General features: G+C 37.1%; 1 protein-coding gene across 1 annotated transcript in view; it reads right to left on the minus strand.

Moving 5' to 3' along the window:
• LOC102851582 (alcohol dehydrogenase E chain-like) overlaps window positions 1-15165 on the minus strand; it is a 49685-nt gene that overhangs the window by 25315 nt on the left and 9205 nt on the right. Inside the window, exon 2 of the mRNA XM_006893105.1 lies at window positions 826-927. Within this exon, the coding sequence (XP_006893167.1) occupies window positions 826-927 (102 nt within the window). The remainder of the gene's footprint in view (window positions 1-825; window positions 928-15165) is intronic.

A 15165-nucleotide genomic window follows, 5' to 3' on the forward strand; every position in this document is an offset into this window, starting at 1 on the left:
TGAGATGGATTGATTCGGTGACTGGGGTAATCGGGATGGGTGTGTCGGAAGCAGTGTGGTTGGTGCAGGATAGAGCAGTGTTTAGGGCTGTTGTGCATAGGGTCGCCATGAGTTGCAAACGACTCGAGGGCACATAACAACAAACAACAACATTCTTTCCGAATTCCAAGTATTCCATTTATCTCTGAGACTATTGTTGTTGCTGTTGATTACCTTAGAATTGAGCACGACTCATAGTGTCCCCATGAACAAAAGACCTGAAGCCTTTCTATAACTATCATCATTTATCAAAGTTCATAGGGTTTCCAAAGGCATGTTGTTTAGGAAGTGGATGCCACTCCTGCTTATCCAGGCATAAACTCTCCTCTATTTTCCTTTCCTTCATAATTTACTCTGGTACAATATGTGAAATCTCTGGTCTTAAAGTACGAAAACCTTAGATAATACGCAAAAATACATACTTTCTGAGATGTTGACATTGATGATTGATTCAAGGAAATTGTCACTTAAATTTTACTGTCAAATGCTAATAGACTTCTGAAATCTTGATAACTATTTTTACTTCCCACCCCACATCGGACTCCTTGGTGTTAACAAATGCATATTTTTTATTTTTATTGGGATTTTATGGTACATGCTCATGTTTAATTCTTAAATTTGGAACTGTATGACAATTATATCTTTCTCTGATAACAAATGGAAATTCATTGTCTTGATCACATTATTTAAACAGTTCTTCTTAATAAAAATTTGGATATATCCATTGTTTATTATCCTCTGAAGTATTCTAGAATAAAATGTAACAGGAAAAAAAAATGACTTCACCTTAATACGAACTTCACTGCTCTTCGGGGGTGCAACCTCCACTTCCTCAATAGAAATGGGTTTATTTAACTCCCAAAGAACAGCTGCTTTGCATTTTATGACCTGGAAAATAAAATAGAATTTTATCTACTCTTGCTGTCCATGATGTATCTCTTCATTTAGTAAATGCAACATCTTGAAGGAAACAGTAAAAAATAAGGCCCCAGGAATAGATGGTATACCAATTGACATATTTGAGCTAACAGATGCTGCCCTGTACATGCTAACCAGGTTGTGCCTAGAAATCTGGAGATCAACCACTTGACCAACTGACTGGAAGAGATCTATATTTTTTTCCCATCCCAAAGAAGGGTAACCAAACAGAGTGTGGAAACTGTAGAACAATCTCTTTGATTTCACATGCAAGCAAGATTCTACTGAAGATTATCCAAAAACGACTGGAACAGCATATCAGCAGAGAACTGCTGGAAGTACAGGCTGGGTTTAGAAGAGGTCGTGGTCCTAGGGATATTGTAGCTAATCTTAGATGACTCTTGACCGAAAGCAGGGAATATCAGAGGAATGTCTATCTTTGTTTCATTGATTATGCAAAGGCGTTTGACTGTGTGGATCATAAGAAACTGTGGCTGACTCTGAGAAAAATGAGAATACCAGAACCCTTGATGGTGCTAATGCGAAACCTATACTTGGACCAAGAGGCAGTCATCAGAATGGAGCAAGGAAACACTACCTGGTTCAAAATGGGAAGGGCGTACACCAGGGATGTGTCCTGTCTCCATACCTTTTCAACCTCTATGCAGAACAGATTATCTGGGAGGCTGGGCTCTATGAGAAGAAATGTGGGGTCAGGATTGGTGGAATATCTATCGAAAATCTGCATTACGCAGATGACACAACCCTGTTTACTGAAACTGAGGAGGACCTGAAGCACTTGCTGCAGAGGGTCAAGGAGTGCAGCTGTCAATATGGATTGAGGCTCAATGTCAAGAAGGCAAAGATTCTCACCACTGGACCAATTGGCAGCATCAGGATGGGTGGTGAAGAGATTGAGATCATTCACAGCTTTAGTTTGTTTGGCTCCACAGTCAACACTCTTGACACCAGCAGCCAGGAAATTAAAAGACGTATTGCAATGGGAAAGTATGCTGTTAGGGACCTTTCCAAAGTTGTGAAGAGCAATGGTGTTTCCCTGGAGACCAAGGTACATCTGATATAGGCCATGGTTTTTGTAATCAGAGAGTTATGCATCAGAGAGTAGGACAGTGACTAAAGAGGATAGGAGGAGAGTTGATGCCTTTGAGCTGTGGTGCTGGAGAAGAGTGTTGAGAATACCATGGACTGCTAGGAAAACGAACAGTTTCATCCTGGAGAGATTTAAACTGGGCAGCTCCCTGGAGGCAAGGATTCTGAGGCTCCATCTAACACACTTTGGACATGTTGTAAGGAGGGACCTGTCCTTTGAGAGAGACATCATGCTTGGGGGGGTGGAGGGACTTAGCAGGAGGGGAAGGCCCTCTATGAGGTGAATTGATTCAGTGACTGGGGCAATCAGGATGGGTGTAATGGAGACAGTGCCAATGGCACAGGACAGAGCAGAGTTTAGGACTGTTGTACATAAGGTCACTATGAGTCGCAAGCGACTTGACAGCACATAACAACAACCATCACCTAATGTCAGGTATAAAAACTATTCCTTAGAAAGGAGCATCTCTACTATCAATGACTTTAAAAAAAATTTGTTCTATTAATTATAATGAACATTTACAGAGATTTTGGATTTCCATTCATTCTTTGTTGTATTTTCCTCCCTCCCCACCCCTACCCCTCAGTTCGCTCTTCTCTTTGAAAAGTAAAAGAAAACTTCCTTCATTGGTATGCAATTCCCCCACTCCCACACCCCAGTACATTCCACTATGCAACTTTCATTCTGGACTCTTGTCATAAGCATAACACCCAATCATATATAGTTTTTAAACTGTTCTCTCCCTCATCTGTTTCAATGCAGTATATATAATTTATCCAATTTATCTCAGTCTCACCCCAACCCTGATGACAGTCCTGTTCTACAACAGTGATACTATACAGTATTTGTCCTTTTGTGACCGAGATATTTCACTAAGCATAATATCCTTCAGGGTCACCCACTTTGAATAATATTGCATGAGTTTCTTGTTTTTCAATGCAGCATAGTATTCTATTGTGTGAATATACCAGAGCTTCTCTATCCATTCGTTTGTTGATGTGCACTTAGGTTGTTTCCAACTCTTTGCTATTGTGAACAAAGCTGCAATAAACATGGAGGTACATATATCCTCCTGGGTGGCGGTTATGGTTTCTTTAGGGTATATTCCCAGTAGAAGAATTGCTGGATCAAATGGTATTTCTTTTTGCAACTTTTTGAGAAAGTACCATACAGCCTTCCATAGTGGTTGCACCATTTTACACTCCCACCAACAGTGAATAAGGATTCCAGTTTCTCCGCAACCTCTCCAGCATTTATTGTTTGCTGCTCTGTTAAATTTTGCTATTCTTACTGGAGTGAGATGATATCTCATAGTTGTTTTAATTTGAATCTCTTTAAGAGCTAGAGATTTTGAGCATTTCTTCATGTATTTGTTGGCCATCTGGATGTCTTCTTTGGTGAAGTGTCCATATCCTGTGCCCATTTTCCAATTGGATTATTTACCTTTATCTTGTTGTGGTGCTCAAGTATTTTATAAATTCTAGATATATGTCCCTTATCTGACATGTGATTACCAAATATTTTTTTCCCAATCTTTGGCTTTCTTTTTTTCTCTGTTGGAGACGTTATTAGATGTGCTTAGGGATTTGATTCTTAGAAGGTCAATTCATCTATTTTATCCTCTACTGGTTGTAGATTTTTCAGGATGCTTGGAAGACTGTTTATGTTGTAGATTAGGACTTTGTGAATTCTTACAAGCTTTTCTTTAATGAAATGTATAGTCATTGGTTTTAGTTCTAGGTCCATGATCCATTTTGTGTTGGTTTTTGTATACCGAGTGAGGTGTGGATCTTGCTTGAGTTTTCTACAGGTAGTTTTCCAATTTTATCAGCACCATTTGTTAAAATGTTGTCATTTCCTCACTAAACTGATTGCATCTCTTTGTAAAAAATCAATTGACTATAGGTAAATGGGCTGATTTCTGGATTTTGTATTCTTTTCCATTGATTTATGTGTCTGTCGTTAACAGTCTTGACCACCATGGCAGTGTAGTAGGATTTGAAATCAAAGAGTGAAATGCCTATTACCTTGTTTCTCTTTTTAGGAGTTCTTTGCTTATTCAGGGCCTCTTTCCATTCCAAATGAAACTGGAAATTGCCTTTTCCATCTCATTGAAGAATGGAATTGGTATTTGAATTTGGTATTTGGTATTGCATTGAATGTGTAAATTGTCTTTGATAGTTTTTGTCATTTTCTCAATATTGAGTCTTCCTATCCATGAATAAGGGATACTCTGCCACTTCTCAAGGTCTCTTTTTGTTTCTTGTAGTAATGTTTTATAATTTTCTCTGAATGGATCCTTGTGTTTCTGGTTAGATTTACTCCCAGGTATTTTTATCTTGTGATTAGCAATTGTGAAAGGTATTGTTTTTCTAAGCTCCATTTCTGTTTTCTCCTTGTCACTGTGGAGAAACCCAATTGATTTTTGTATGTTGATCTTGTATCCTGCCACTTTGCTGAATTGGTCAACTATGTCCAGTAGTTTCCTTGCTGAGTCATTAGGGTTTTCTAAGTATACTATTATATCATCTGTGAACAGAGATAATTTTACCACCTCTTTGCCAATTTGCATACCTCTTATTTCCTTATCTTGTCTTATTGCTATTGCTAAGACTTCTAATACAATATTGAATAGGAGAGGTGATAGTGGGCATATCAATGACTTTTTAAAAAAATGTGTTAAATGTAAGAGAAACTGACATAACCAAAATAATATATTGAAATGGTTGTGTTATTTTAGAGTATATCTATGCTATTTTTCTTCCTTTAAGAATATTTGTGAAGGAGAAGACACAAATAATTAGGCAACATCACAATAGATCCAACTAAAATAAAAAAGCTAACATTAGCGTATTATGAAAAACTATACTCAAACAAATATGAAAACCTAGAGGAAATGGAAAAATACTTAGCAGTGCACAACCTACCTAAACTGACACAAACCGAAATTGAACATCTGAACAGATCCGTTACAAAAAAAGAAATTGAAAAGGTAATACAGTAACTTCCAACCAAAAAAACCCCTTGACCAAATGGTTTTACAAGTGAATTTTATCAAACATTCAGAGAAGAACTGTTACCAATTCTACATAAATTATTTCAGAAAATAGAAGATGGAATTCTTCCAGACTCATTCTATGAAGCAAACATATCCTTGATACCAAAGCCAGGAAAGGACACCACCAAAATAGAAAACATAGACACAAAAATCCTGAATAAAATACTGGCCAATAGAATCCATCAAAGAAATAATTCACCATGACCACGTGGGATTCATAACAGGTATGCAAGGATGGTTCAACATAAAGAAAATAATTAATGTAATTCATCACATTAACAAAGAAGGACAAGAACCATATGATTCTATCAATTGATGCAGAAAAGGCCTTTGACAAAATCCAAAACCCTTTCCTGATTAAAACCCTCAACAAAATAGGATTAGAGGGGAACTTCTTCAACATAGTAAAAAGTATATATGAAAACCTGAGATCCAACATTGTTCTCAATGGAGAGAGCTTAAAGGCATTCCCTTTAAGAATAGGAACTAGGCAAAGATGCACACTATCACTTCTCTTATTCAATATTGTTTTGGAAGTCTTAGCAATAGCAATAAGGCAAGAGAAGGGAATAAAAGGTATCAAAATTGGCAAAGAGGAGGTAAAATTGTCTCTCTCTCCAGTTGATATGGTAGTATACCTAAAAAACCCTAAAGACTAAGCAAGAAAACTATTGGACACAGTGAACCAATTTAGCAAAGTGGCAGGATACAAGATCAACATACAAAAATCAGTTGGATTTCTCTACAGTGACAAAGAGAATACAGAGCTGGAGCTAAGAAAAGCAATATCCTTCACAATAGCGAATCACAAGATTAAATACTTGGGAATAAATTTAACCAGAAGCACAAAGGATCTATTCAAAGAAAATTACAAAACATTACTACAAGAAACAAAAAGCAACCTTGAGAAGTGGCAGGATATCCCTTGCTCGTGGATAGGAATACTCAATATTTTGAAAATGGCAATACTACCAAAGGCAATTTACACATTTAATGCAATCCCAATACAAATACCAATCAACGAGATGGAAAAGGCAGTCTCCAGGTTCATTTGGAATGGAAAGAAGCCCCCCAAAAGCAAATCACTCCTTAAAAATAGAAGAAAGGTAGGAGGTATCTAACTTCCTGATTTTAAATCCTACTGCACTGCCGTGGTCGTTAAGACAGCATGGTACTGGTACAATGACAAACACATGGACCAATGGAATAGAATTGAGATCCCGGAGATCAGCCCATCTACCTGTGGTCAATTGATTTCTGACAAGGAAATGCAATCAGTTAAGTGGGGAAATGACAACATTTTAACAAATGGTCTTGGCAAAATTGGAAAAGAATCTGCAAAAGACTCAAGCTATATCCACACCTCACTCCATATGCAAAAACCAACTCAAGGTGGATCATGGACCTAGAACTAAAACCAAGGACTATAATCTTCACCAAAGAAAAGCTTGGAAGAATGCTAGAAGTCCTAATCCACAACATAAACAGTTTTCCAAGTATCCTGAAAAACCTACAGCCAGGAGAAGATAAATGAATGGGATCTTCTAAGAATCAAATCCCTATGCACATCCAAAAACTTCTCCAACAGCGTAAAAAGGGAAGCCACTGACTGGGAAAAGAGTATTTGGTAATGGCATATCAGATAAGGGATTTATATCCAGAATTTATAAAATACTTGCGCACCACAACAAGATAAAGGTAAATTATCCAATTGAAAAATGGGCAGAGGATATGAACAGACACTTCACTGAAGAAGACATACAGATCGCTAACAAGCACATGAAGAAATGTTCAAAATCCCTAGCTCTAAGAGAGATGCAAATTAAAACAACTATGAGATACCATCTCACTGCAGACAGAATAGCAAAATTTAACAGAACAGCAAGCAACAAATGCTGGTGAGGTTGTAGAGACCTGGGAACTCTTATTCACTGTTGGTGAGAGTGTAAAATGGTGCAACCACTGTGGAAGGTGGTATGGCACTTTCTCAAAAAATTGCAAATAGAAATACCATTTGACCCAGCAATTCCATTATTGGGAATATACCCCAAAGAGACAATAACTGATATCCAATGAGATATATGTACACCCATGTTTATTGTGGCTTTGTTCACAATAGCAAGGAGTTGGAAACAATGTAAGTGCCCATCAACAAATGAATGGATAGAGAAGCTGTGGTATATTCACACAATGGAATACTACTCTGTATTAAAAAACAAGGAACTCCTGCAATATTATTCAAAATGGGTGAGCCTGGAGGACATTATGCTTAGTGAAATATCTCAGTCACAAAAGGACAAATACTGCACTCTTGTAAAACAGGACTGACCTTGGTGTTGGGGAGAGACTGAGGAAGATGGATTCAATGCGGTATACTGCATTGAAACAGATGAGGGACAGAACTGTTTAAAAGGGATATGTGACTGGGTATTTTTGTCATGACAGGAATCTAGAACAAAGGCTACATGGTGGAGTGGACCTGGGTGAAGATTTGTAAAACAATGAAAAAATTTTTCTTTTACTTGTCCAAGAGGGTAGTGTACTAGGGGAGAGGGTTGGGAGGGGAGAAAATTGCAACAATTAATGACTGGAAATCCAAAGTCTCTGTAAATTTTTAGTGAAATTAATAACAAATTTAAATAAAAACAAACAATATTTATAAATGACGTTTACTAATGCTGTCCTGGCATCACTTGTTTACCAACAAATACTGACTTGGGCAAAAGTTCTTGGTATCATTTTGTTGACTGAAAATTTAGTGTCTTTTCACATAAAATATCTTGTCCTTTGCTCAGTACTTTAAGGAAAAAAAAGTGATTTTATGATGCCCTCTTGCTTCCTTGTTCAAGACAAATTCTCTCTTTCTCTCCCTCTCTTTGCCTATTTTCTTTGTGTGTATGTGTTTCCCATCTTAAGCTCCTGTATGATTGTTTCCTTGAACATTTGAAATTCAGTTTTAGCAGGCTTATTTTGTTACTCAATTAGATTTGAGCTTTTCAGATTTAATACGAACCAAATGTACAAAGTTTAAAATTTGAGAAAGAAGTACACAAACTCACATAGAAGTAATTGTTGTTAGGTGTCACTGAGTAGATTTGATTCAAAGCAACCCTATGAACAAAAGATACTATCCAGTGTTATCATCCTGATCTTGCCTATATTCAAGTCACTGTATCATTCCATCTCTGCTAGTGTCTTTCTCCTTTCCTGACCTCTATTTTTTTCTAGCAAAATGTCTTTCCCCCCAAAAATTGGCCCATCCTGACAATATGCCTACAGTATGGGAGATTAAGTTTCATCACTCTTGTCTCTAAGTGGCACTCTGGTCGTACTTCCACCAAGATAGATTTATTTAATTATTTTTGCAGTACATGGTAAGTTCATACTGTTCACTCACATCACAATTGTTAAATACAATTAATTATTTAATCAATATTATATGAGTAATGTATGTGAGTATGAATTGTAATAAAAAAATTCTCACAGATCCATAAACAATAGCAACATAAATAGATAAGAGATTGAATTTGTCAACTGTTTTATGTTTTTTTGGATCCATATTCAATTCTCACAGAAGCAACAATCAAGAAATCAAATGATGTATTGTATTAGACAAATTGGTTGTCAAGGGTCTCTTTAAAGTGCTGAAAGAGCAAAACTGTCACTTTGAGAACTATGGTGTACCCAAACTTTCAGTCATTATACAAATACACATGTTCATGGTACACATGTCCATGTTAAGAGTCCTAGTATAGAGAGCTGAGTATTGTTAATCGATAGTGGCTGTTTGAGTCCAATGCTGCTTTGGAATAGTTTTACTCTGTTGGAATTGTTTTGTTTTGGAATAGAATTGATGGCAATAAACTTTTTGTTTACATGTCTGTGAGCACTGGACAATGACTAAGTAAGACTCAAAATTGATGTCATTGAATTATGGTGGTGTTGTGAAATATTGAATATGCTACGGACTGTAAAAAAAACAACAACAACAACAACAAACAGGTATGTCTTGGCAGCAGAATTCTCCTCAGAAACAAGAACAGTGAGAATTCATCTCACACACTTTGGGCATGTTATCAAGAAAAGCCAGTACTAGGAGAAAGATGTTATGCTTGGTAAAATAAGAGTCTGAAAAAAAAGAGAAGAAAATGAGAAATCTTCAGTGAGATGAATTTTCAGGGTCACTGCAACTTTGCTCTCAAGTATAGAAGTGCTTATGTGGACAGTGCAAAACTGAATGCTGTTTATTACAAGTTTGCTATGATTGTCTCATATATACGTTTGCTATGAGTATCATCTGATTTGATGATGACATTTAGTAACAGCATATGTATTGTATTAAAACTAGAAACAGAAGAACTGTGTATTTGAATTTCTAGGTAGGACTGCTTAACCTTTGCTGTTTTTAAAAGTTAAGTGCATAGTTTTAGTGCCTGAGGATGTACTTTAAAACTAGATTCTTCCTTGTTGTAAAGTTGCCCAGTTAAGAGATATTTTTAAATGGAGATAACACCTCTATCAATGTTTCATTGATGATGCAAAGACATCTGACTAGGTGGGTCACAAAAAATTGTGGCTAACTGTGAGGAGTATGGGAATCCCAGAATCCTTGATTGTGTCCATGAAAAACCTGTCAAAACTTGGATCAGGCAGTGGTGCTGAGAACAGAGCAAGGAAACATTGCATGGTTCAAAAATCAGGAAAGAAGTGTGTCAGGAATGTATCCTGTTCCCATACCTTTTCAATCTGTATGCGGAACAAATCATTCTGAAGGCTAGACTTAATGAGGAGAAGACTTGTGAACAACCTGCGATATGTAGATGACACAACCTTGCTTGCTAAATCAGAATACGACCTGAAGCTCTTGATGCAGGAAGTCAAGGAGTGTAGTCTTCAATATGGATTGAAGCTCAACATCAAGAAAACAAAAATTCTCACCACTGGGCCCCAATTGGCAGCACCATGATAGAAGAAGATATTGAGGTTGTTAACAATTACAGCGTGCTTGGCTCCACCATTAACACCTTTGGCACCAGCTGTCAGGAAATCAAAAGATGAATTGCACTGGGAAAATCTGCTGTCAGGGACCTCTCCAAAGTACTGAGAAGCAAAGATGTCAATCTAGAGTCTATGATGCACCTAATTATGGCCGTGGATTTCACAATTACTTGCTATGCATTAGAGAGCTGAACAATGACAGGATGATAGAAGAAGAATTGATGTGTTTGAATTGTGGTGTTGGATAAGAGTATTGAACATAGCATGGTCCACCAAGAGAATCAACAGGTATGTCTGTCTTGGAGAGGGTGAAACCAAATTTCTCCTTGGAGGTTAGGATTTTTAACCTCTGTCTTGCATACTTTGGACACATGGACAGGAGGAACTGTTCCTTGGAGAAGGGCATCGTTCTTGGAATGGTGGAGGGACTGCATGGGAGAGCAAAATCCAGGATGAGTTGGAACGAAACAGTAACTGGGGAAATGGGAGTAAGTGTGTCAGAGTCAGTGAGACAGGATAGGGCAGGCTTTAGAGCTACTGTACATAGATAGGGTCACTGTGGGTCGCAGGTAACTTGTCGGCACATAACAACAACAAAATGATAGTAAACAACTGATAGTTATTTATTTGTAATTGATTTTCATTCTTGATTAGTCAAATCTTTCCACTTCACAGGATTTTTTTTTAATAGACAATGTCATGAGAAAGAGGAAATAACTTGAAAACTGTATGCTAAAGGCGAATTTAAGAAGTCAAAGACTACAAATTTCAGTATAGACTATATCTCAACATCAAAAAGAAACAAAATCTTTGCAACTGAATCAGTAGGCAACTTTATGATTGTTATTGTTTTTAAGTGCCATTGAGTTGACTATGACTCGTAGAGACCCTCTGAACAAAGGATCTGAACCCTTCCATATTCTGTGCTAACCTTACCATCTCTGACATACTTGAACTCACTATTAGAGTCGCTGTGTCAATCCATCTTGTTGAAGGTCTTCTCGTCCTTCATATAGAGACATTATTGAAATTGTCAATTATTTCATTTTACTTGGATACACTATTCACACCTATGGTAGCAGCACACACACACAAGTCAAAAGATGTGTGCGTTGTGCATAGTGCGTGATCAGGATTTTTTTAAAGAGCAAGGATGTCATTTTAAAGAGTAAGGTCCCTCTTACTCAAGCCAGTGTATTTGTTTTTGTTTGTTTTATATGCATTTAAAGCTTGAACAATGGATAAGAAAGGTCAAAGAAGATTTTAAAAAAAAATTTTTGTGTGTGTACTATCAAATCGAATCTGACTGGTACAGGAGGAGATTGTCCTTCCTTCTCCAGCAGAGCATCTGGTGGATTCGAACTGCTCACTTCTGGGATTGCAGTGCAGCTTCTTGCCACTAAGCCATCAGAGCTCACCTCAAAGAAAATTTTTAATTTTAGTTTGATGAGAAGTACTGACTATCCCATGAACTGCCAAGAGAATAAACAAGTCTGTCTTGGAGAGAGGGCAAACAGCATGCTCCCTGGAGGCAAGGACGGTGAAGCTTTGCTCCACACACTCAGGAGGGACCAGTCCTCGGGAAAGACCTCATGCTTGTGAAAGTGGAGGCTGAGCAAAAGAGAGAAAGACCCGTCCCAAGATGACGTGACACAATGGTGCAACAATGACTCTGACATGTCTGAAATTATGAGTATGGCAGAGAACCACGTATGACTTTGATTTGTTGTACATGGGGTTGTTATGAGTCTCCTCTGAGTTGTAGTCAACAGTATAGCACACAAGAACAGTAACAGGATGGTGGGTAGGTCCTGACTATTTGGTACCTATCATGTGATCCTCAGTAAGATGGGTTGGTCTAGTAACTGCAACAATGAGTTTAAGCAGAGCGGATAGTGTGGATGTGGCAAGATCAGGCAGGTTTTGTTCTGTTATACATAGGGCTATGAGTGGGAGTTGACACAGCAGCATCTAACAACAGCAAGAATAGCATTATGTGGCAGGGAGCCCCTGGTAGAGCAAATATCTAATACATTGTTCCAATAACTGAAAGTCTGCCCAAGGGAATCTGGGAAGAAAGATCTGGCAATTTAATTCTGAAAAAACTGTTAAAAACCCTATGTGACCCAGCTTTACTATGACATGCATGAACTCACTCTAACTTATAATCAGATTTCAACTGGTATCATGTGCCAGTCATATTGTGATCTGTGCTGAGTGATTGTAACATCTCCTACTAGGCTACCAGGGTAGTGTTTTAGGGCTATTGACTCTATTTCATAAATGAAAAGATTAAGAAACTAATTCTCCTAAAGAGATGTACTTAACTGTCACGAAAATAAAGATCCATGAAGTTTTATCTTTGCCCTGCCTTGTGTTATCCAAATACCTTAACAAAAGTTATAAAAACATCACTAATAACAGTGCTTAATTTTTTCCACCCTCCACATGAAAAAGATAGGCCTTCTCCTCTCATGTGATTTAGAGCCTCTGAGGTTTTGACTATGAGACTGTTACTTGGTGAAAATGAGAGAACAGAAAGAACATTATCCAAAATCTTAACAAAAAAACAATAACATTAATAATGACAATGAATACAATTTATTGAGTTTTATACATATGTAGCACTATTCAAAGTGCTCTACAGAATTAATTTTAACAATACCTACTTTTATGGATTACCCACTCGTTGCTGTCAAGTAAGTGGCTTATAGCTAACTTCCCTTTGTATTTCTAAGGCTGCAAATTGCATGGGAGTGGATTGTCCGATTTTCTTCCATGGAGCCACAGGGAAATCAAACTTCCTGAGAGGTGTGGCTTTAGTAGCACAACATTCTATGGACTGCTGAAACCATAACTCACTACATCTTTTAGAAAGTATATTACATTGCATTGCATTGTAGGACAAAGTTCTCAAAGTGTGGTCCTGGGGCCAGCAGCACCTGGCATTGCTGGTAGGTGCTATCAAATTCAGTATGACTTATAATGATTGTATGAACAAGTCTGAACCCTGTCCTATCCCATGCCATCCTCACTGAAGTCCACTGTATTACTAATACTTATTTCATATTTGAGGAAATGAACATACAGAAAGATTAAATGGAATGGAAATGTTAATTACAAAGCTAAGAGATAATGGGCAATGCATATGCATTAATTATTTCCATTAATAATATCCATCTTCCACCAGGGAAGGGAGCACTGGTGGCCTAGTGACAAGAATCTGTACTGCAATCCTGAAGGCACGCAGTTTGAATCTACCACCTGCTCGACGGCAGAAGTATAGGCAATATCCAGAGTGTTAGTTACAGGCCAGTTCTGATTCAACAGTACACAACAACAACGACGACAACAATATCCATTTCCTCTTTTACTTTTTAACATTTGTTATATCTTTTAAGTTTGAGAATTCTTTGCTTAATGGTAAGAAATGCCAACCAAAGGCAAGTGGTTCAAATTCACCAGCTACTCTCAGAAGAAAGATGGGCAATCTCCCCTGTGATACAGCCTCTGAAAACCCCTTGGAAGGTCAGCTATGAGTCAATTCTGGCTTGTCTCTACTTAACAACAATACCATCTTTTAAGCTGATTTTTTACAAGTTCAATTTTTCCTTTTTATAATGACTTTTAAAAACATTTTATTTTAAAATTTTTAAATATTATTCTGATTTATTTGCAGTTTGAATACATTGTTTTTCACAAAAGATCCTTCCCATTTCCTTCACCCCACCCAACCATTGAATTGCATAACCCTATGATTAACACCCTATTCTCCTCCCATCCTCACTTCTCTATTTCCACCCTGCCCTGCCTCCCCCCCTTGGATTCTCTTACTCATTCTACAATAATGGTTTTATACAGTATTTGTCCTTGTAGGACTTAGTTCACCTAGCATAATACTCTCCAATCCCTTCCAAGTTAGGTAATAATTATTAAATAAAATAAATAATTATAATCACTGTTCCTGTGTGTTGTGTGTCCTTTCATTGTATGAATGTACCACAACTTCTCAATCCATTAATTTGTGGTTGGAAATCTGTGCTGTTTCCATGTTCTTGCAACGGTGAATAATACTACTGTGATTATCACAACTTTTTATTTGGATTGTTAGATTAATTTTTAGGCACTGACCAATAATGAAGGAAAAGAAAAGGAGTTGTAATAAAAGTTACAATTATCTGCCTTTGTGCTTTCAAAAACTTGTTGAAGTATGCCTGTGGAGTAACAGAGGGTTTGTGTAGAAAACTCTGCATGTTTTAAAATTGAGATTACTTATGAAAATATTATAGTATGTGATCTCTTCTCAACACCAGTTCTGAAATAAATTGCACAGGCTTTTGAAACTGCATAACATAATTTACTTGATATTGACTAGTCACATAGATTTTCTGCTCCAGTGAACATATTGAACTGATAAAAATGAGTCTATAGAAAACTTGGTAGCAAGTATTTATCTCTCTAGTGCTGAAAGTGATGAAAATGATATAAATATTAATTAATGTTGATGCTTGTATGGAGAAGAAACTGTTCTTTAAGTTTACCTCCTGAATTATTTAATAATTAACACTATAAAGACAGAATTTGTTGGCTGATTGATGTTGGTTTGCTTAACCTTGACTATTTGATTGCTTTGAAGTCAATATGTTTTTGGTGAAAGATTTTATAACAAAGTTCATAAGGTATTTCAAAGTCCGCTGAATCAAATTCCTCTTGTAAAACATTCATCAGACTTAACTTTCCAGTATTGATGAAAGGTATGATTTTAAAAAGTAACACATTAGAATTACTGTTTCTTAAGGAAAAAATGTGGGGAAACGACAGCATTTTAAACAAATGGTGTTGGCAAAATTGAAAAATATCTGCAAAAGACTCAAGCAAGACCCACACCTCACTCCATACATGAAAACCAACTCAAGGTGGATCATGGACCTAGGACTAAAACCAAAGACTATAAACTTCATTACAGAAAAGCTAGGAACAACACTAGAAGTCCTAATCCACAACATAAACAGTCTTCCCAGTATCCTGGAAAACCTACAAC

The sequence above is a fragment of the Elephantulus edwardii genome, unplaced genomic scaffold (genome assembly GCF_000299155.1).
Source record: "Elephantulus edwardii isolate Elephantulus edwardi_28Jun2011 unplaced genomic scaffold, EleEdw1.0 scaffold00122, whole genome shotgun sequence".
NCBI lineage: Eukaryota > Metazoa > Chordata > Mammalia > Macroscelidea > Macroscelididae > Elephantulus > Elephantulus edwardii.